This window comes from Pseudophryne corroboree, chromosome 8 (genome assembly GCF_028390025.1).
Source record: "Pseudophryne corroboree isolate aPseCor3 chromosome 8, aPseCor3.hap2, whole genome shotgun sequence".
Taxonomy (NCBI): Eukaryota; Metazoa; Chordata; class Amphibia; order Anura; family Myobatrachidae; genus Pseudophryne; species Pseudophryne corroboree.
In genome coordinates, this window is record NC_086451.1 from 395,966,093 (window position 1) to 395,987,575 (window position 21,483).

Here is a 21,483-nt window from a genome sequence, read left to right on the forward strand (position 1 = left end):
TCGTATTAGAGATCGGTAATAGAATAGTATAGAGAAGTTTTATCCTGAAGGGGATAGTATTCAATAGGCGCAGAAGGGAATTAATGGGATCAATTGAGTTTTGATGTCTAGTTTTAGGGTCTAATGAGAAGACAAAGTGCCGTGAATGTAAGTACATGAAAAAGTTAGCGGTGTGTAGAGAGAACTGTGTTTGAAGAGTGGAAAAAGACAGTATTTGTCCTCCAGGATCAAAGACCTGTGAGGTAAGTGAAAGACCTTTATCTTTCCATGTGTGGAAAATTGGATTAGTTAGCGAAGGATAAAAGGAAGGATTACCCCAAAGGGTAATGTATGGATAAGAAGATGGATTTCTTGTCAGTTTTTTGTTAATGGTAATCCAAGCTAAATAAGTGTCATGGAACAAAATATGGTGAAAAATATTCGAGGGAATATCTGATTTTTTGGAGTGAAGAAGGGCACTGGGAGAGTAAGGACTAAAAAGAGCTGTGTCTAGAGAAATTGAGGTGAATGTGGATTTAGAAAGAAGCCAATCTGAAATATATCTGAAATGGGTGGCTAGAGTATATAATTTTAGGTTTGGAAGGGACAAACCTCCGTGAGATTTATGAGTCTGTAGTTTGTGGAAAGCAATTCGGGGGCGTTTATTTTGCCATTAAAATCTTGAGGTGACCTGGTCAAAACGTTTCATGTCAGAAACAGAAAGACTAATTGGTAGCATTTGAAGGAAGTAGAAAATTTTAGGAAATATAATACACTTAACTACCGCTATTCTTCCAATAATAGATAATGGTAAATTTAGCCATGAATCGTAGAGGGAAGATATTTTAGCAAGAGACGGAGTATAGTTGAGTTTATATAATGAGGAAATATCTGAAGGAATACGTAAGCCTAGGTACTTAATTTCCATTTTGAATATGGATAAGGAAAGAGGGACTGAGGGAATTTGAGGAAGAGAATTGGGACCTTCTAACGTTAGAATTTCTGATTTGGACATATTTATCTTAAATCCTGATTGAATACCAAAATTGGATATCAAAGAAAATAAAGAGGGTAGGGAGGTAAAAGGGTTAGACAGAAAAAGTAATAGGTCATCTGCATATAGAGTGAGTTTCAATGGGATATTCCCAACTAGAATACCATGAATGGTAGGGGAGTTCCTGATAGAAATTGCCAGTGGCTCTATAGCGATGGCGAAGAGTAATGGAGAAAGGGGGCATCCCTGCCGTGTACCTCGAGAAACTGCGAAAGGAGTAGCTAAGTAGCCATTACAATAGAGCTGAGAGATCGGAGAGGTGTATAGGGTCTGGATAATAGAGATGAAGGATGAGGGATAACCAAAATGATGCATGGATCTAAAAAGGTGTGGCCATTCCAAAAGGTCAAAAGCCTTCTCTGCGCCTAAGACTAGTACAATATTGTGTGATGAAGAGGGATGTGATTTCAGGTGTTGGATTACAGAGAGAACCTTGCGTACATTGGTCACAGAATGTCGGCCCCAAATAAACCCAGATTGGTCTGGATGGATTATGTGAGGGAGGGAGAATTTTAGTCGGTCAGCTATGATTTTTGCAAAAATTTTATAATCTGAATTCAGTAGAGAAATTGGGCGGTAGGAACTAGGGAGGGAGGGGTCTCGTCCTGGTTTCAAGAGGACTTTAATTGTGGCACTATTAAAACAAAGGGGAATAGATTTTGAAATAATTATTGAGTTAAACAGACCCAAAAGGTGTTTATCAATTTTGTCAATTAATAGTTTGTAAAACTCATTAGAAAAACCATTGGGGCCCAGAGCTTTATTGAGTTTCAGGTGGCTGATAGCTGAACGAACTTCTTCTAAAGTAATGGGGTTAACTAGGAATTCAGTAAAGTCAGAAGGAATTTGGGATAATATGGGAAAGGACCAGGAGTGGTGATTCTCATCGGAGGGGGGAGACTGACTGGAATATAATGTTTCATAAAATGATTTCATTATAGATGCAATATTTTGGGGGTCATTAGTTAAAGAACCGTCAGGGAGTTTTAGAGGATGTACTAACATAGGGGGAGAGGTACCTTTCAGAATATTTGTTAGAAGTTTACCTACCTTATTCCCGAATTTGTGAAACCGATAATCGACTTTAAATTTATATTTGTCTCCCATCAAAGAGAGAAACTCGTTAAACTGGAGTTTTAATGTTAAATAGGAAGATTTGTTAGACGGAGAGGGGTGGGTTTTGAAGGCTTGGTAGGCTGAAGAAAGGGCACATTGCATCTCTAAATAGGATTGAGCATATTTTTTCTTCAAGGCCGAGGAGTATGAAATAATGTTACCCCTAAGTACCGATTTGGCAGTTTGCCAAAATAAAGGGGGATCTAATTCCGAATGCATTTGAAAAGTAAAAGGAGTCCCAGGTAGCCGGCAGAAAGTCGCAAAATGTCATGGAATTAGAGATGTGAGAGGGAAATCTCCATTGAGGGGTCTGGGTGTGGGTAGGGTGGAGAGTGAATGAAAACCAGATTAAAGCATGGTCAGAGATAACAATGGGTTCAATGACTGAATCTAAAACTGATGGGAAGAGGTGCTGGGATATAAACACATAATCGATTCTGGAAAAAGTATCGTTTGCATAGGAGTGACAAGAAAATTCCCTTTCAATCGGAATAAGTGCACGCCATATATCAATCAGATGCAAGGAATCAGAAAAGAGAGGAATGCCAAGTTTAGGGAGGTGTTGGGGAGCCCTAGAAGTATTAGAGCGGTCTAAGTAATTAGAAGAAATTAGATTGAAATCACCACACACAATAAGATTATCATTGGAGAATGGGGTTAATTTAGCTAGTAAGATCTGAAAGAAAGATTTTTTATAAGTAGTAGGAGCGTAAACATTGCAGAGGACAAAAACACGTGAATCAATAGAAAGTTTAGTGATTAAGAATCGGACGTTAGGATCTATGTCAGAGGATAGTACTATAATGTTAAGGTTACGTTTTGCCAAAAGGACTACTTCTCTAGATTTAGTGTTAAATGGAGCCGCTGCTATGAGAGAACAATGTGACATTTGCAATTTCAAGGATTCCTGTTGAGATAAATGAGTTTCCTGCAGAAATGCAACATTAATATTCGACTTGGATAAATATAAGAGGATTTTGCGACGTTTAGCCGGGGAATTAATTCCACCAACATTCAGCGTACCAATTTTTAGGTCAGTCATGTGAATGGCCAAGAAGGGTAAAAAAATAAGAAGCTCGACCTTATAGCAAGTGAATAGACCAGAAAGAGGGAGTAGGAAGTGGGGAAGGGGGAGGGAGGGGCATGGGGAGAAAAAAAATACATACAAAAACATATGGTAAATGTTTGACAAGCAAACGAACTTCTGGACCAAAAAAGCAGTATGAGAACTGAAATTATTCTAAACATTACTTCTATTCCAGAGCAATGCTCCAGGTAATTTCCCGACAACGGCATCTGGGAACACTTACATTCTAAAATAAGGTAGAGCTAAGCCAAGGGATGTAACAATAAGCCTAGTACACATTAAGCAATATACCGATTTTAAATAAGAACATCATTAAGCTTAAACGGTTGTGACAGTCACAAATGAGGTATAAGATGGCCTGAAAATGAGAATCAAACTTTACGAAAACTCCCCGTATATATGTTGTACTGGAACATAAAACAAACAACTTTCACAAGATTTGAAGCACATTGAAACGTAGCTTATTTACTAGAAATGAACAAGAAGAAGGGGGTAATCTTCATTATTAAGGCATTATGAGTTGGACCTGAGAGTCAAGTGTCAGCGATAGGAGCAACATCAGCGATGTCATTATGGTCGTCTGTAGACCCGTCTTGGAGGTAGGACGCTGCATCCTCCGGAGTAGAGAAATCCAAGTGTTTGTCTCCATCTTAAATTCGAAGCTTCGCTGGATAAAGTAGGGAGAATTTTCATTTGGCGGACACCAACTTTGAGCAAATGGGGTTAAAGGCCTTCCTAGCTCTTGATAATTCTGCAGAAAAGTCTTGAAATATGAGCAGTCGATTGTTCTCCCACTGTATAGATCGAATCTTTCTGGAAGCAGACCAGATGGCAACTTTGTGTAGATAGTTGAGGCATCTGAACAATGTGACCCGAGGGCGACCCTCAGAAGAGCGAGGTGGAGGCCCAACACGGTGCACGCGTTTAATTACTAGATCTTTGCAAGTATCAGCGATACCTAGGAGGGTAGGGAGCGTCACTTGGACGAACTGAGAGAGACTATCTCCCTTCACCGATTCCGGGAGGCCTACCAGCCGTATATTATTTCTTCTGGACCTATTTTCTGCGTCGTCTAGCTTCATCCACAACTGGTAATTCTCTTTTTCAAGACGTTTGACACAGCCCTGAACATCAGCCATATCATGGCAGAGACCTCTAATTCTATTTTCATTAACAGAGACTTTATGTGAGAGGTGTTGCAGCTGGAGTGAAATATCTGAAACTGCTTTCGACAGCAATGGAGATATAGCTTGTGTTATGGCCTCTGTCAGATCCGCATATGTAATAGGTGAATCTGGAGATCGGCAAGTTGATGGGGAGCATGAGAGAGATTGTGATGCAATCATTTTTTTAGGAGCTGGAGAAGAGGGAGGGGTAGTAATGCCAGGAGCCATGGTTGAATTGGCTCTCCTTTTTTCCTGTCGAACAGGGAGGGAGGAAGGAAGAGCTTTGGCTGCAGAATTGGGGGATAAAAACTGGTCCATCAGTAATAATAGATATAGAAGAAACGGGAAACTTGAGCACTGTTAATAATTCGCTGGTTCAGTGAAGTGAGGAAAAGCTAGGTGACGTGTGGAAAGAGCCTTTTGGAAGAGAATATAATGTGGCGTCTGGGATCCGCAGAAGTCGATCCTTTATCTAGTATTATCCTTGTAAGAAATTGGTAATCGGCCTGAGGTGAAGTGACTGATTATAAATAATGTGCCTGAATAATCAGAGGTGGCTCACCTTAGACTTCCTCAGCGGGGATCTGGAATGAACGCGAACGTGGCTTAACAAGTGCGTGCGGCAAAAAGATTCCAGAGCATGGCGTTCAGTCAGTCTAGTTAACAGTGCAGCTGTTTTGACCTGACATCTGGCTGAGGGTCTCTGCGGCAGTAAGGAGTGACAGTGTGGAGGTAGACGCCAGATGAGTAACACAAAATGGCTCTGCTGCGGTTGCTATGGTTACCGCTCCTGACCTTGTGAGGGCTGGATGCTGTGGCTGTGTTCGGTGGGTCCCGCTGGCGGCGGCTCACGCGACTAGGAGAGTTGTTATAGGCTGTGTCACTCGGCCTGTCACACTGGAAGCTCCGTGAGAGCAGCCGCGATCACGCGCCGGCTGGCGGGAGCTTCTCGCGGTGAAAGAACGGCTCGTCGTGGAAAGGTTGCAGCCGTAGGAGTCTCGCAGGACGGGACCACAGGACGGGGCCACAGAGGTGCTAATGAGATTAGTGGCTCTCGGAGGCTGTTAAAACAGCCGTTATAGCTGTGCTGGAGTCGGGAAACACCGGAGCTCTGCTGTGATGAGTCCTCACAGCATGAATCCGGAACCGGAAGTCATGTAACTAGCTTTTTAAGAATACTTTGCACAGATAATGGACTGCCAATATACACTTACCGTCGTCTAACTTCCTGTGATGTTCGGACTATAGAGCCGACTTCATTCACAGAATGAGTGATGTCCCTCCAGATTCGATCTTTGGTAGCAGCACCCATGTTTTTTGGTCCTCTATGTATTTTGACATGGCCTGTGTGACCAAAACACGCAACTCCCTCTTAGTGAATGCGGGCTGCCTTTTTTTTCGCCTTGAAGTAGCCTGTGAGCTTTGTTCCTGTTCCTCCTCACCATCTTCCTCATCACTAGCTGCTTGTGTATGTTGTGGTTGTGCGGCTAATGCTGAATCTCCCTCAGTTTCCCCAGTCTGTCTGTCTGGCAGTGTAACCCCTCCTAACTGCTTGGTTTTAGAAGCTGGAATGTCTCTAGTACTGGGTCCTGCTTCTTCAGATTCCGCAGAGGCGGATTCCAGCATTTGCCGACGCAATGCGATTTGTCTTTGTGTCAATGTGGCCTGCTGCCGCTGCACGCGGTCCATCTCTGCTGCTAAATCCTCACGAGTAGCCATGTTGCTAATGACATGTCTGCACGCACAGGTGTGTAGGTATTTATAGCTACGTAAGTAGCGTAAATTCACACAGGTGTAAATTATGCTAATTGTGTGATTGATTGTACTGCTTATTTAAGAGCCTGGTTTGCAGCCTGTGTGAGTGGGTGTATGATGAATAAAGCTGCTGTGTGTTCTCATCGAAGGTGGTCGTCTTTGGTACAACTTTGCAGAGTAAGTTATTTTTGCATTGTCTTGCAGACAGATGTCCGTTTATTCGCTTTTAACATTTTGTATAGCGTAGTGTGTTTTTTTTGCTAAGTTTCTTTTGAGTATTCCTACATTAGTTTTATTATCAAGCCAAGTATGTATGGTGGTGCAATGGAACTGGGTTTATGTATTTTGGAGGATATCTGTTTTTTGTTTTTTTACCTGTACTTTACAGTGTGTATGTTATATTGTTCACTCAGTTTTTTGTATTTATTAGACTCCTTCTGTGTCTCTTGTAGGTGTCTCATTGTTGGATTTCTGATCCAGATTTTGCTTTTGGCCAAGTAGGCTGTTTTTTTCCCCTTTTTTCAAACCAATTTTACACTTCATTTATTGAGCAGGTAAGTAGCCTTTACCTGTGTGTGCTGCTGTTTTTTTGTAATTGTCTTTATGATCTCTTAGACTCCTTCAGTGTGTCTTGTAGGTGTCTCATTGTTGGATTTCTGATCCAGATTTTGCTTTTGGCCAAGTAGCCTGTTTTTTCCCCCTTTTTTTCAAAACCATTTTACATTTCATTTATTGAGCAGGTAAGTAGCCTATACCTGTGTGTCCTAGAGTGTGTTTGTAGCAAGTGTGTTTTTTATTTATTTTTTGGCTATTTATCTATCTAGTAGGTGTTATTTCTTGGTTTACAAAGCATTTATTTTTGTCAAAGTAGGGCTGTTCTTTGCTGTATTAGCTACTAAAGGACCCCCTTTTTTAATGTTTTTTTTATAATTATAAAACTAATTTACATTATTCATACTTAGTTGTTTGAATATATATTGTGGCAGTTATTATATAGGTATGTTTGAAATCTAAAATACTTTTTGATTTGTGATGTTAACCTATGTTAGAAATAATTAGCTAAAGGTTTTTTTTTTTTGTTTCAAATTTTGTGTTTTGGACCCGTATTTTATTCGTGAAGAAATGTCGTATGCTCCTGCAGTAAGTTAACACCCATACACTTTGACTTTGATTATGGCTGACAATATGTGTTTATAATTAAAAATTTTGATAAATGATTCTTACCTTCATTTTAAGTTGGTGATGTCCATTTATGTGGCAGCTGAAGCCCTCCCACCCCAACCCAAGGAACCACTCCCACCCCAACCGCTGCAAGCCCTCCAACCGCAACCGGCTTCTCATCAACCAAGGCAACGGAGGCGTGCTAGGCCACCAATTTTCCGTACCCGTGTCCTCCTTTTTGGGATGTCTGATGATGTGGTTTTGCGCAGTTACAGGCTGCCACCTCATCTAATCCTAGACACTCTCTCCATAATAGAGAGTGATCTAGAACAATCCATTAGGTATCCTACAGCAATACCAGCATTGACACAATTCCTTGCTGTGTTATATTTTGTGGCCACTGGTTCATACCAGCATGTTGTGGGCGATCTGGTTGGCATGTCGCAGGGCCAGTTCAGTAAGGTCCTGCGGCATGTCAGCCAGGCTTTTATTAAGCGCGTTAAGCAATTTATTGCTATGCCTTTGGATGTTGGGGCCCTAGATGTGGTGAAGTGGCAATTTGAGGAAGGTGGTAGTTGCTTCCCACATGTTATTGGGGTTGTGGATGGCACACATGTAGCTATTGTACCACCAAGACATAATGAAGAAATTTATAGAAACAGGAAACTGTTTCATTCTCTGAATGTAATGATTGTTTGTGGGCCATCCCTCCAGATCCTGTCCCTGAATGCTAAGTTCCCGGGGAACTCCCATGATGCCCATGTCATTAGACAATCAGGGATATGGCACAGATTAAGATCGATGGAAGGACAAGACATGTGGTTATTGGGTGAGTGTTTTTATTTATTTACTTACAATAATATTTTAACATTTGACATTCTAATTTTTTCTTGTCTTCTCATTAAACCGGAGACTGTGGATATCCTTGCACGCCCTGGCTCATGACTCCTTACAGTAAGCCCAGGCCAGGACCACAGACGGCATTTAACTCCGCGCTTACTGCCAGTAGACAGCTGGTGGAGCGCACGATTGGTGTACTTAAAGGGCGCTTTCGTGTGCTCCACCGCACTGGTGGCGACATCATGTATTCGCCAGAGATGGTAAGTACAATTGTGGTCCTGTGCGCAATTCTACATAACATCGCTGTAAGGAGTCGCGTTGAGCTTCCTCACACAGAGGAATTGCCAGATGAGGAGCCAGGGGTTGGGCAGAGAGTCGGTGGCGAGAGTGTTTCCCGGAGGGGAAACGAAGTAAGGGCACGCTTTGTGCACGAATATTTCAGGTATAGTGATTTTTATGAAATTATTTTTAAAAAACACAAAGTCACTGTCTGTTTATGGTCATTTTGCTCTGATGTCATTTAGGTAGCTATTGAAAGCTCATTGTGTATTTTTTTTTGTGTGTGAATATTATTAGTTGTTTCTGTAAATATTCAAACATGTTAACCTTACAATGTTTATTTTATTTGTTAAATATTTTTAAGTGGTTACATTTTTGTAATTACTGTTTTTTTTCTAATCCTGTTTCCAAAAACAAAAACACAACATATGATCCTAAATGTTGTAAACTTTGTGACTTTGCAGCTGATTATTCAGACAAAATGTGGTGAGTACACAGATTGACTAAAAAATGTAAGTAAAAGTGTGTGTGTGTGTGTGTGTGTGTGTGTAATTGTGAGAATAGGTTCGTTTATTATCATGCTCTTCCGCGACTGCGAATTTCCGCTATAGCGAACTAACCCCTCTGCTCTTCACAGCACTGCAGACAGCAATAAAGTTTATTCAATGCACACATCAATAAAGTTTATTTAGATGACAGCATAGATTTTCCACCAATCACATGCCAACACACACTATAAATATATGCCCAAATATGGAAAATGCCATTGCCATGATGCGTGCTGCACCGTTCACCTGGCGTGAGCTCCGCGTGTTGGTGGCGGTGATGGACCGCAGTGTAGGCCGCGTAGGGCGCTTTGTCCCAAATCGGGTAAAGTGCGTCCGCAGCAACTGGAGAGGAGATGGAGTAATCTCCACAGGTGGACGCCGAAACTGTTGGCGGAGCTCCGCCAGCAAATCCGGCAACTGCGTGGACGCAGTAAGTTAAATACATTACATAACACAGAGATTATTAGCATAAACTGTGCAAATTTACACTAAGTAATATTATTAGCATACATTTTTCAAATTTACACTAAGTGATAGTGTCTAAATTGCCACACTGACTGAACTAGTTTAATAAACATGACAGTGTGTGTGGTTAGGGCAAGCAGTACTGACTGTAGCAGAGTGATTCTAAACAAGTGCATGTTGTTGTACAGAATTGCTACACAGGCTGTAAACTGTACCAAATAACTTGCTCAGTGGTGTAAATTTAATAAGGTGGGTTGATTTTAAATCTGGTGATGTTGCCTATGCCAATCAATATGAGTCAATCGAATAGATTCTATAATGAGCTTAAAAAATGTTACGTATAATCATATTGGTCGCTATGGACAATATCACCAGATTATAAATTAGCCAAACAAAATAATGTTACCCCTGTGTCTTTTACATGGGACAGAACAGTGTAATTGACAAATGGTGTTTATTAAATTTGTCATGCAACACCAAATATAATACATATGTCATTCTAGGACCACCACAATGGCAACCTGCTGCAAGGAGCCCAGACCAGTCCCCTTCTCAGCCCCCCTCCCCTTCCCAGTCCCCTTCCCAGCCCCCCTCCCCTTCTCCTTCTCAGACCCCCTCTCCTTCTCCTTCTCAGCCCCCTTCTCATTCTCCCTCTCAGGCCCCCTCTCCTTCCCAGTCCCCTTCTCCTTCCCAGTCCCCTTCTCCTTCCCAGTCCCCTTCTCAGGTCCCCTCTCCTTCTCCTTCTCAGCCCCCTTCTCATTCTCCTTCCCAGTCCCCCTCTCCTTCCCAGTCCCTTCTCCTTCTCCTTCCCAGTCCCCTTCACCTTCTCCTTCCCAGTCCCCTTCTCAGGCCCCCTCTCCTTCTCCTTCTCAGCCCCCTTCTCATTCTCCTTCCCAGTCCCCCTCTCCTTCCCAGTCCCTTCTCCTTCTCCTTCCCAGTCCCCTTCACCTTCTCCTTCCCAGTCCCCTTCTCAGGCCCCCTCTCCTTCTCCTTCTCAGCCCCCTTCTCATTCTCCTTCTCAGACCCCCTCTCCTTCCCAGTCCCCTTCTCCTTCTCCTTCCCAGTCCCCTTCTCAGCTCCCTTCACCCTCTATTGCCCAAACACTCTCTCCGCCCCCCTCACCCTCTCAATCAGACCCACCCTCTGAAATGATGTCCCCAATCCCTCCTCCCTCCCCCATCCAGCCTCCTTCCCCAATCCCTCTTCCTTCCCCCATCCAGCCACCTTCCCCCATCCAGCCGCCTTCCCCACCCAGTGAATGGGCACAAGAAGCACCAGTGGAAGCTTCGGGGAGTCCTCGTGTGGCTGAAGAAAGTAAGTGTTTTAACATTTTAAAATTAATGATTACCTACTTACACTTACAATGACAAAACATGCAGTGTTGTACTGTTGGAAATCTTGGACCAAGGAAAAATGTTTGTGTTCTTCTTCATGGTCTAGATGTTGCATTTACATTTTTGAGAGTCTCATTATATGTACAGTGTTTATGTGTGCAATGTATTGTGTGACCACTCTAGGTCGACACTCATTAGGTCGACAGGGTTGCTAGGACAACAGTGTTTATATGTGCTAGGTTTTCTGGGTAACATTTATATCTGAGTGGAGTTTAGTATGTTGTTAGTCTTTTACACTTGTGCCTGTGTATTCATAATGTTTGCACTTTCAAATCACATGCTTCACTTTGTTAGCCAGCCTAAAGACATAATGATTTGTGGTGTGAAAGTTACACTCACAAAATGCTTATTGGATTTATCCAAACCTGTTTGACCTTATTTAGTAAGGGCGGCTTTCAGGGAGTGTGGGTATGCTAGGATATGTTGTCCTTCTGAAGATGTGGATATGCAGCGTGATGATGCAGGGCCAACCCCCCAAAAATTGAATTCTCATCACTCCAGATGTGAATGAATGCAAACATGGTGTAACATTTACTAAGATGGTAGTTCGCTTTAACATGGGATGTTGCCCATAGCAACCAATAAGATTATACTTGTTTTTTTTAAGCACTTCTACAAGATAATATTCTTAATTTGGATTGTTTGCTATGGTCAACGTTCCATCTTAAATAGAACTCACATAGTAGTAAATGTATCCCATGGTCTGGTATACTTTTCAAAGCCAAAAAAAAAAAAATGCTGAGCAGGCTTGTGTGTTGTTCTGCTAATGATTTTTCAGTAAAACAGCCATGATGTAGTAACTTTGCCATTAAAGCAGGCCAGTCCAAACTGCGGCCCTCCAGCTGTTGAGAAACTACACATCCCAGCATGCCCTGACACAGCTTTTGCATTCTCGGACCCCAAAACTGTGTCAAGGCATGCTGGTATATGTAGTTTCACAACAGCTGGAGGGCCGCAGTTTAGACAGGCCTGCATTAAAGTGTGGTTTGTTCCTTGCTTGTAGAATAGGTAATGTGAGTAAGTTAGTAATGTTTATGTTGCCTCTTAATTACAGATCTTGCAGTTGGAGATCCCACAACTTTTGGGGGCATTCTGGCCACCATGTAGCAAAATCTGCTAGCCTTGCTGGCTTGTGTGGAGCAGCTTAAAAAATGTTCTTGATTTTTTTGTTGAAACATTTAATATTTTCTGATTTAATAAAAAAAAATAAAAATAATCATATTTCAAGTTAAGCGGGTGTTGTGTTTATTAATGCAATAAAGGAACAGTAGATTGCCTATCAGACATTTATTACCTTAAACATTTCACACATCTAACGTATGTTGTAAAAAAAAAATAGGTTGTTATTGTCTAAATAAACATGCAAACACCTTCATTCACAAAATTAAACTCTACACCAAAAAAAAACATTATAAAAAATTAGACCAGGCACATTTCAAACATCTATATTTATATTTTTAAAAATTAAATGTTGCAGGACAATTATGCCTACAAAGTGTTCCTCAGGTATTTTTAAAAGACTTAATTGTTCATGAACATTACAATTCCTCACACTAATTGGATTCGTAATTGAGGAGGGCTTGTGGACTTTTAACAGAAAGGTGTAATTCCACTTAATAGGAAAAAAAAAACCATTGTGGTGCGTTTGTCCGCAAAAGTGTGCACTTTTAAGATGGATGTGTAAATCTACTAAAACTTAGTATTTTTACGATGAAGTATGTGTTAATGCAAGGGTTTCGCATTGTTGCGATGTCATTTGGCGTACGCCCACTTTGTGTAATACTGCATACGAATTAGCAATGATAAGTTAGGGGCGGATATTCGCAATTTTGCAACATGTTCGCAATTTTGCTCATACCTTGTGTGAACGAAAAAAATAGCGAACAACTCGGAATGACCACCATATATGGCAGGATCACTGGATTTATATGGCAGTACCGCTGGACATAAATGGCAGTATCAATGGACATATACGGCAGGACCACTGGACGTATATGCCAGTACCACTGGAATTATACGGCAGGATCACTGGAATAATACGGCAGGATCACTGGAATAATACGGCAGGATCACTGGAATTATACGGCAGGATCACTGGACTTATATGGCAGGATCACTGGATTTATACAGCAGTACCGCTGGACATATACGGCAGTATCAATGGACATATACGGCAGGATCACTGGATTTATACGCCAGCACCACTGGAATTATACGGCTGGATCACTAGAATTATACTGCAGGATCACTGGATTTATACGGCAGCAGAGCTGTCTTAACAGCAGTGTAGGCCCCTGGGCACAGCAATGCACTGGGGCTCCTACCCACCCATAAGCCGTAGGGGCGGTGGGTGCTATCAGCGGCAGCTTTGATGTTCCGCGGGGGGTAGGGGGGTTCTATCTTTTGCTCAGCATGTAGGACCTGGAGAAATAATTTCTGCTAATTTCCCCTTTACTGCACAAATTGGGCAGGAAGGAGAACACTAAACTGTAGAAGGGGACATTGTGCTGAATGAAGGGGACCTGGTACATGACTTCCAGGGTGTTAGGGGGTGTTTAATACACAGGGGAGGGGTGGATAGTGGAGTGGGCTTAATATTCATCTTTTTCCGGGGTCAGGGCAGCTTGCTTTACTGCAGATATCTCCAATTCCTGGAAATAGATTTCTTAGCTTTAATGGGATAAAAAAAACTAGAGAGTCCCACCTTTCAGGAGGTGCTGGGAACTTCGGGATCAGACTTCAGGAACCAGAACAATACACCAACAAAAATATAAAACTGCATATTAGGTGTGTGGAGCTGGAGCAGGGACCAGCTGCTTGAAGGCTGATATATCTGGCTCTGGGCATAGTAGAGACAAGCTACCAATGTCCACTGAAAGGGTAGAGTCCCAGCTTTTGGAGTATACCCTCAGAAAAACTCTAAGTCACAAAGACCCCGAGATATCTGGCTGGGGGAAAAAAATTTACAGGCTTGGATGGGGACCACTGCTTTGAAGTCGGATATCTCCGGTTCCCCAGGGCCGATTTTCAAAAATCTGGTACCCCTGGAAAGAGGGGACCTTCAGCTATCAGCCTAGGGCCCTTATACTCCTGGGGCCCTTGGGCAAGAGCCCATTGATCCCATACAAAAAGACAGCCCTGTACGGCAGGATCACTGCAATTAAACGGCAGGATAACTGGAATTATACGGCAGGATCACTGGATTTATACGGCTGGATCACTGGAATTATACGGTAGGATCACTGGATTTATACGGCTGGATCAGTGGAATTATACGGCAGGATCACTGGACTTATACGGCAGGATCACTGGATTTATATGGCAGTACCACTTATATATACGGCAGTATCAATGGACATATATGGCAGGATCACTGGATTTATATGACAGTACCGCTGGACATATATGGCAGTATCAATGGACATATATGGCAGGACCACTGGACGTATATGCCAGTACCAGTGGAATTATACGGCAGGATCACTGGATTTATACGGCAGGATTGCTGGATTTAAAGGGCAGGATCACTGCAATTATACGGCAGGATCACTGGAATTATACGGCAGGATCACTGGAATTATACGGCAGGATCACTGGACTTATAGGGCAGGATCAGTGGATTTATACGGCAGTACCGCTGGACATATACGGAAGTATCAATGGATATATATGGCAGGATCACTGGATATATACACCAGTACCATTGAAATTATACGACAGGATCACTGGATTTATATGGCAGTACCGCTGGACATACAGTATACGGCAGTACCGCTGGACATATACGTCAGTATCAATGGACATATACGTCAGGATCACTGGATTTATACGGCAGTATCACTGGAATTATACGGCAGGATCACTGTAATTATACAGCAGTATCACTGGAATTATAAGGCAGGATCACTGAACTTATACGGCAGTACCGCTGGCCATATACGGCAGTATCAATAGCCATATACGGCAGGATCACTGGACCTATACGGCAGGATCACTGGACATATTCGGCAGTACCACTGGACATATACGGCCCAACTGGACTGATGCAGCCCAACACAGCACCACTGCAATGGACTGGACTTATACAGCAGCACTGGACATATGGCATCAGAGGACACCACCACTGTAAATAGAGAAAAAAGGAAAAAACCTAGGGCTAATTTTATGAAAAATATCAATATATTTCTGTATAAATGTAGATATGTTTATTCACATCTCTGTTCCTCCCGTTCACTGCTGTAGACAAACTTCTGTATGTTTGTAAATTAGTAGAAAAAGGAAAAAATACAGCTGCGCCCGGGATTAAACAGAAGATTGAATAAACCCTAATTGAATAATTGATTAAAAATGCAAATACAAGCCACTGAGTGTCAAAACAGATACACCAATCAATGCTGCACATAAAAGTTTTTATATATAAATAACAAATAAAACACTGTTTAAAAATTGACTGTGCACAGTATACAATTTTTATTGAAAGGAAAAAAATGTAACATAAAAAAGTGTCCAAATACGAACACAAACACTGTATCATATGCAGTATCTCGAAACTGTCTCAGCTAAATAAACATCTCCATTGTTGCACAATGAGTATGGTAAATAACTTTATAAATAACCAGTCTCTGGAATCCACATGGAAATATGTTAATAGTTTTTGAAAAGTCCCTCTGGTATTCAGGTCTGTGACAAATATGCTTTTTGTATATAGGATAACAGTTCATACAGTTGTATAAAGAGGACTGTAAAGTACTTGTTTTATAGAGCAGGTACGTGTGGCGCCCCACCGTACTATTACCTGGTCTAGTTGTATGATGAGACCGGAATCAGGCTGTGCTCACCTCTTATGGCTGCTAGATAATTTGTCAGTATAAGGACCACTGACCCTTCGCTAGATATGGGCCAGACGTGTTGGTAACTGACGACAGACTGCGTTGGCTAAGATGATCCCCCTAAAAAAAAAAAAAATTAATACAATACCAGAATTGCGCAGTGAAACAAAAAGAGCTGCCCAGACACACTGTTCTAAATGTAGCATAAAGAGAAAAATGGTGAACAAAGTGTCACTGGCGCTAAATCCGTAGGGATGTGTGAGAGCCCCCAATGGCGGGGTTCTATATCCCTGACGGGGGACTTAATCCTTTCGATAATAAATAGTAACTCAATAACAATAGATATAAAAACACATGTAAATATTTATTGTTAAATATTTATTGTTAAAAACATACAATACGTGAATACTGAAAGTGCATGGTGACCATGGACAATCCAAAGAAGTGACTTGTGCTGTTTTTCTTTATAAACCACAAAAAGTGCTCTCACCCTTTTACTGTGGTGCGGTGGGCTAGCTTATAGAATAAGCTGGTGTGGTCCTGGGCTGAATTAGCCTAGCACCACCGCAGAAGAATTATCAGCATGGATTCACTTCCAGTTCACATGTGCTTCTCCTCAGTCCAAAAACAACGCGTTTCGGTTCCACAGAACCTTTCTCAATAATTGATCCAAGTGAAACGGATTTGTGTGGATGCCACCTCTTATTATGGGCCAAGCTGACTTTAATTCAAATGGGAGATGCTCCACAATCATACAAATCGAAATGCCTACAGCAGCTGTGTCATCTGAAAACAGAGTTGGCAGAACTAGGAATAAAAAAAGAGCATAATAAAAAGGCAAACCACAACCATCTTGCTTACCTCCCAGCATCGTCATGCAGCAATGCCATAAGCAAACATGGGGGTGTGGGGGTTCCGGGTGCCAGGAAACCCCCCCTCTTGGCATGTGGCTCAGATTATGCCAACAATAGCAATGGTATATAATATGATTACTAGAGTAACCACCACATCATGCAGTTTAAGGGACAGAGCATAGTTGCAAGTGCCCAGTGGTAGCAGCTTCTTCTACCAAATTGCAGTGTGTGTGAGTCCTCAATCAGTGACCTTGACCAAAGAGTAGCTACCAGAAAGAAGAGACAGGTGCCTTACCATGAGGTGGGAGAATGTGTGCTTAGAAACTTAAGTACTGGTTCTATTATATTTGTATTTTTATTTATTATAGTATGTTTAACCTTTTCCTGACCATTTATTTTTATTATTTAAATATGTTTGATACAGCCCATACTATAGACCATCTATAGAATTAAATATTAATGCTGTATTCCATGTTCTGCAGATTGGGAGATTGTGGATTGCATTCGGAAACCCCACTTTAGAAATCCTGCGTTTGCCACTGAATGCAGGCTCCTTATGTGCAGCGAAACCACACGTGGCCAAAAATGGGGCGTGGCTTCCCAGGAGTGCAGCGATCACATGCCATACCCCTGTTTTCGACACAGAGGGGGCATGCCTAGTGCTCTGTGAACTGCTGGCCATGCCCCCAGTCCTTCTGATTCCCATAAATAGACGCTGTGTGCATGTGCACAGCGTCTATTCACGTTGCTCTGCTAAGCAGGGCAGTGAGTGAAATGAGCATCCCAACTGCCCCACCTACCACGGGTCACTGTGGCCTGTGGGTGGGACAGCGGGACAGTACAAAAAAAATGGGACTATCCTGCGAAAATCCGGACAGTTGAGAGATATGATCTTGTAAGGCAGTAAACGTGGCATGTTAGAAATATATTACCTTAAAGCTGTACCTTTGCCCACAAATGCATGCACTTACAGTATGTGTCCATGACCATAGTGACAATTTAAAAGTGGTCAACTAAGAACTGTGTTATGCAAAAATTGATTATATTGGGCCAGATGTACTAAACCTTCAAAAGTGATAAATTGCTACTAACTGTCATTTTTCAAACACAGTCTGTAACATGGCAGTTAGGAGCTGGTTGGTTGGTACTTTATTACTGTGAAGTTTGTCACTTTGTAAGGATTAGTACATCTCCACTATTATATCCTATCTTCTATAATGACTGCAAAATTGATTGTGGCACGCATTTTTTTCTCTTTCTCGTTTATGTCCTTGCAGGAGAAGAATAATCCACTCACACAGCTTAATATGCAGAATTTTTATATAAACACTTCATCTTTGTTTCTTGCTGGATCAGAAACAGTGAGCACAACACCAAAGGTGGGTACACACTGATAGACATATCTGCCGATCAATTGATCGGCAGATATATCTATGGACGGATCAGGCAGTGTGTTGAGCATACACACTGGCCGATCTGTCGGAGACTGACGTGATGAACTAGGTGGGCATGTACACACGCGCGCACAGTTCAGCTGTCATTCATCGCCAGCTGCCGTAGCATGTGTAAGGGCGATCGGCAGACCGCCCGTACACACACAGCGACGCGCCAATATATCGGCATATATATATTGTCTGTTGGCTGTGCTGCGGGGCCGACGCGATATGTCTGTGAACGACGGACTTCACAGACATATCGGCCATACACACTGGCCGACAGACCTGTGATACATCAGTCGTTCAAGAGAACGGCCGATATATCGGCCAGTGTGTACCCACCTTAAGACGTGCCTCTCTGCTGCTACTAAAATATCCTGGCATCAAATGTAAGAAAAGATGTGTTGTGATTAGTGATGTGCACCGGAATTTTTTCGGATTTTGTGTTTTGGTTTTGGATTCAGTTCCGCGGCCATGTTTTGGATTCGGCCACGTTTTGCCAAAACCTCCCTGTACATTTTTTGTCGGATTCGGGTGTGTTTCGGATTCGGGTGTTTTTTTACAAAAAACCCTCAAAAACCGCTTAAATCATAGAATTTGGTGGTCATTTTGATCCCATGGTATTATTAACCTCAATAACCATAATTTACACTCATTTTCAGTCTATTCTGAAAACCTCACACCTCAAAATATTATTTTTAGTCCTAAAATTTGCACTGAGGTCGCTGGATGGCTAAGCTAAGCGACACAAGTGACCGACACAAACACCTGGCCCATCTAGGAGTGGCACTGCAGTGTCAGGCAGGATGGCACTTCAAAAAAATTGTCCCCAAACAGCACATGATGCAAAGAAAAAAAGAGGCGCACCAAGGTCGCTGTGTGACTAAGCTAAGCGACACAAGTGGCCAACACAAACACCTGGCCCATCTAGGAGTGGCACTGCAGTGTCAGACAGGATGGTACTTCAAAAAAATTGTCCCCAAACGGCACATGATGCAAAGAAAAAAAGAGGCGCACCAAGGTCGCTGTGTGACTAAGCTAAGTGACACAAGTGGCCGACACAAACACCTGGCCCATCTAGGAGTGGGAAAATGGAGTTGTATCTGCACACACACAATTTATTGATACAAATTATGGAACAAAATGCTACAAACTGGCCCCTATTAATTGCAGGTTTTTACCATTGCTTATGGGGGTGCTACCAACTACAGCTAAGGTTAGTAAATCGTGAAAAAAGAAAATAAAAGTCTGTATTGTTGATGCACAAAAAGAGGGGTGACCTGATTGTCACAACCTTCTGAGGAAATTACTAAAATTTAACTTTTATTAATGTCAGGTTAAAATAGTGTGACAATGACTAACACAAATAGACGAAACATAGAGGTTAAAATCAAGACATATACTACACATACCACAAGTGCAATTGAAATAATAGATGTGATTAAAGATTAAAAGTGTGTCCGCGTGTTTTTTCTTATGTCCAGTTATATAGTATAGCTCTCAATCTCAAACCAGTCTAATAATCGTTGTCAGCAGTTGGTCTCCATATATTCACATAACCACTTATTAAAATATATGGTATCAGGACTATCTCTCTCATATACTTGTGCTTGTAATTGACACTATAATTCCAGTAGCACGTATAATATGTCCTGCAAATATCCATGCTGTGTGTTTCTTAGATTGTACCACGCTGTATGTTTCTTATATTGTAAACAGAGAGGTCTGTCTTCCTCCCCAATCTCAATGGGGTTGTTTGGTAACACTAATAGGCCCTACACACTGGCCGACTTCACTGCACGATATGAACGATCTCGTTCATTAATGAACGAGATAACGTTCATATCGTGCAGTGTGGAGTCACCAGCGATGAACGATGTGCGGCCCCCTGGTGACATGTCGGCTGTGCATGCAGGCCAATATGGATGAGATCGTCCATATTTGTCTGCACGTCTATGGAGCCTGGTGACGGGGGGGAGTGAAGAAACTTCACTCTCCCCGGCACATTGCCCAATGTGTAGGGCCTATTAGATAAGTCCTACTCAATCTAGACTATTTGTGTCCCAATATGCGGCCTTGTTAGGAAAGAATGTCATTTACTGTATATATACCATTTATTCAGTATTCAGTACATTCTTCCTAAGTCTTCCTAACCTGACATTAATAAAAGTTAAATTTTAGTAATTTTCTCAGAATGTTGTGACAATCAGGTCACCCCTCTGTTTGTGCATCAACAATACGGCCTTTTCTTTTTTCACGACCATCTAGGAGTGGCACTGCAGTGTCAGGCAGGATGGCACTTCAAAAAAATTGTCCCCAAACAGCACATGATGCAAAGAAAAAAAAAGGTGCACCAAGGTTGCTGTGTGACTAAGCTAAGTGACACAAGTGGCCGACACAAACACCTGGCCCATCTAGGAGTGGCACTGCAGTGTCAGACAGGATGGCACTGAAAAAAATAGTCCCCAAACAGCACACGATGCAAAGAAAAATGAAAGAAAAAAGAGGTGCAAGATGGAATTGTCCTTGGGCCCTCCCACCCACCCTTATGTTGTATAAACAGGACATGCACACTTTATCGAACCCATCATTTCAGCGACACGGTCTGCCACATGACTGTGACTGAAATGACTGGTTGGTTTGGGCCCCCACCAAAAAAGAAGCAATCAATCTCTCCTTGCACAAACTGGCTCTACAGAGGCAAGATGTCCACCTCATCATCATCCTCCGATTCCTCATCCCTTTCACTGTGTACATCCCCCTCCTCACAGATTATTTATTCGTCCCCACTGGAATCCACCATCAAAGGTCCCTGTGTACTTTCTGGAGGTAATTGCTGGTGAATGTCTCCATGGAGGAATTTATTATAATTCATTTTGATGAACATCATCTTCTCCACATTTTCTGGAAGTAACCTTGTACGCTGATTGCTGACAAGGTGAGCGGCTGCACTAAACACTGTTTCGGAGTACACACTGGAGGGGGGGCAACTTAGGTAGAATAAAGCCAGTTTGTGCAAGGGCCTCCAAATTGCCTCTTTTTCCTGCCAGTATATGTACGGACTGTCTGAATTGCCTACTTGGATGTGGTCACTCATATAATCCTCCACCATTCTTTAAATGGTCACAGAATCATATGCAGTGACAGTAGACGACATGTCAGTAATCGTTGGCAGGTCCTTCAGTCCGGACCAGATGTCAGCACTCGCTCCAGACTGCTCTGCATCACTGCCAGCGGGTGGGCTCGGAATTCTTAGCCTTTTCCTCGCAGCCGCAGTTGCGGGAGAATGTGAAGGAGGAGCTGTTGTTGGGTCACGTTCCGCTTGACTTGACAATTTTCTCACCAGCAGGTCTTTGAACCCCTGCAGACTTGTGTCTGCCGGAAAGAGAGATACAACGTAGGTTTTAAATCTGGGATCGAGCACGGTTGCCAAAATGTAGTGCTCTGATTTCAACAGATTGACCACCCGTGAATCCTGGTTAAGCGAATTAAGGGCTCCATCCACAAGTCCCACATGCCT

At 42.3% G+C, this 21,483-nt stretch overlaps 1 protein-coding gene across 5 annotated transcripts in view; it reads right to left on the minus strand.

Moving 5' to 3' along the window:
* The window catches only part of LOC134947851 (zinc finger protein 618-like), a 107,709-nt gene that overhangs the window by 11,696 nt on the left and 74,530 nt on the right, over positions 1-21,483 (minus strand). For 2 of the 5 annotated variants that reach the window (XR_010182816.1, XR_010182819.1), the window contains exons 2-3: positions 16,164-16,459; positions 15,683-15,793 (exon numbers count right to left, since the gene is read on the minus strand). Coding sequence is in view for 1 of the 5 variants with exons in the window: in XM_063935702.1 (XP_063791772.1) it covers positions 15,707-15,793 (87 nt within the window). In the remaining 4 variants the exon portion in view is untranslated. Of the gene's footprint in view, positions 1-15,639; positions 15,794-16,163; positions 16,460-21,483 lie in introns of all 5 variants that reach the window. The other 3 variants (XR_010182817.1, XM_063935702.1, XR_010182818.1) reach the window with 2 other exon arrangements.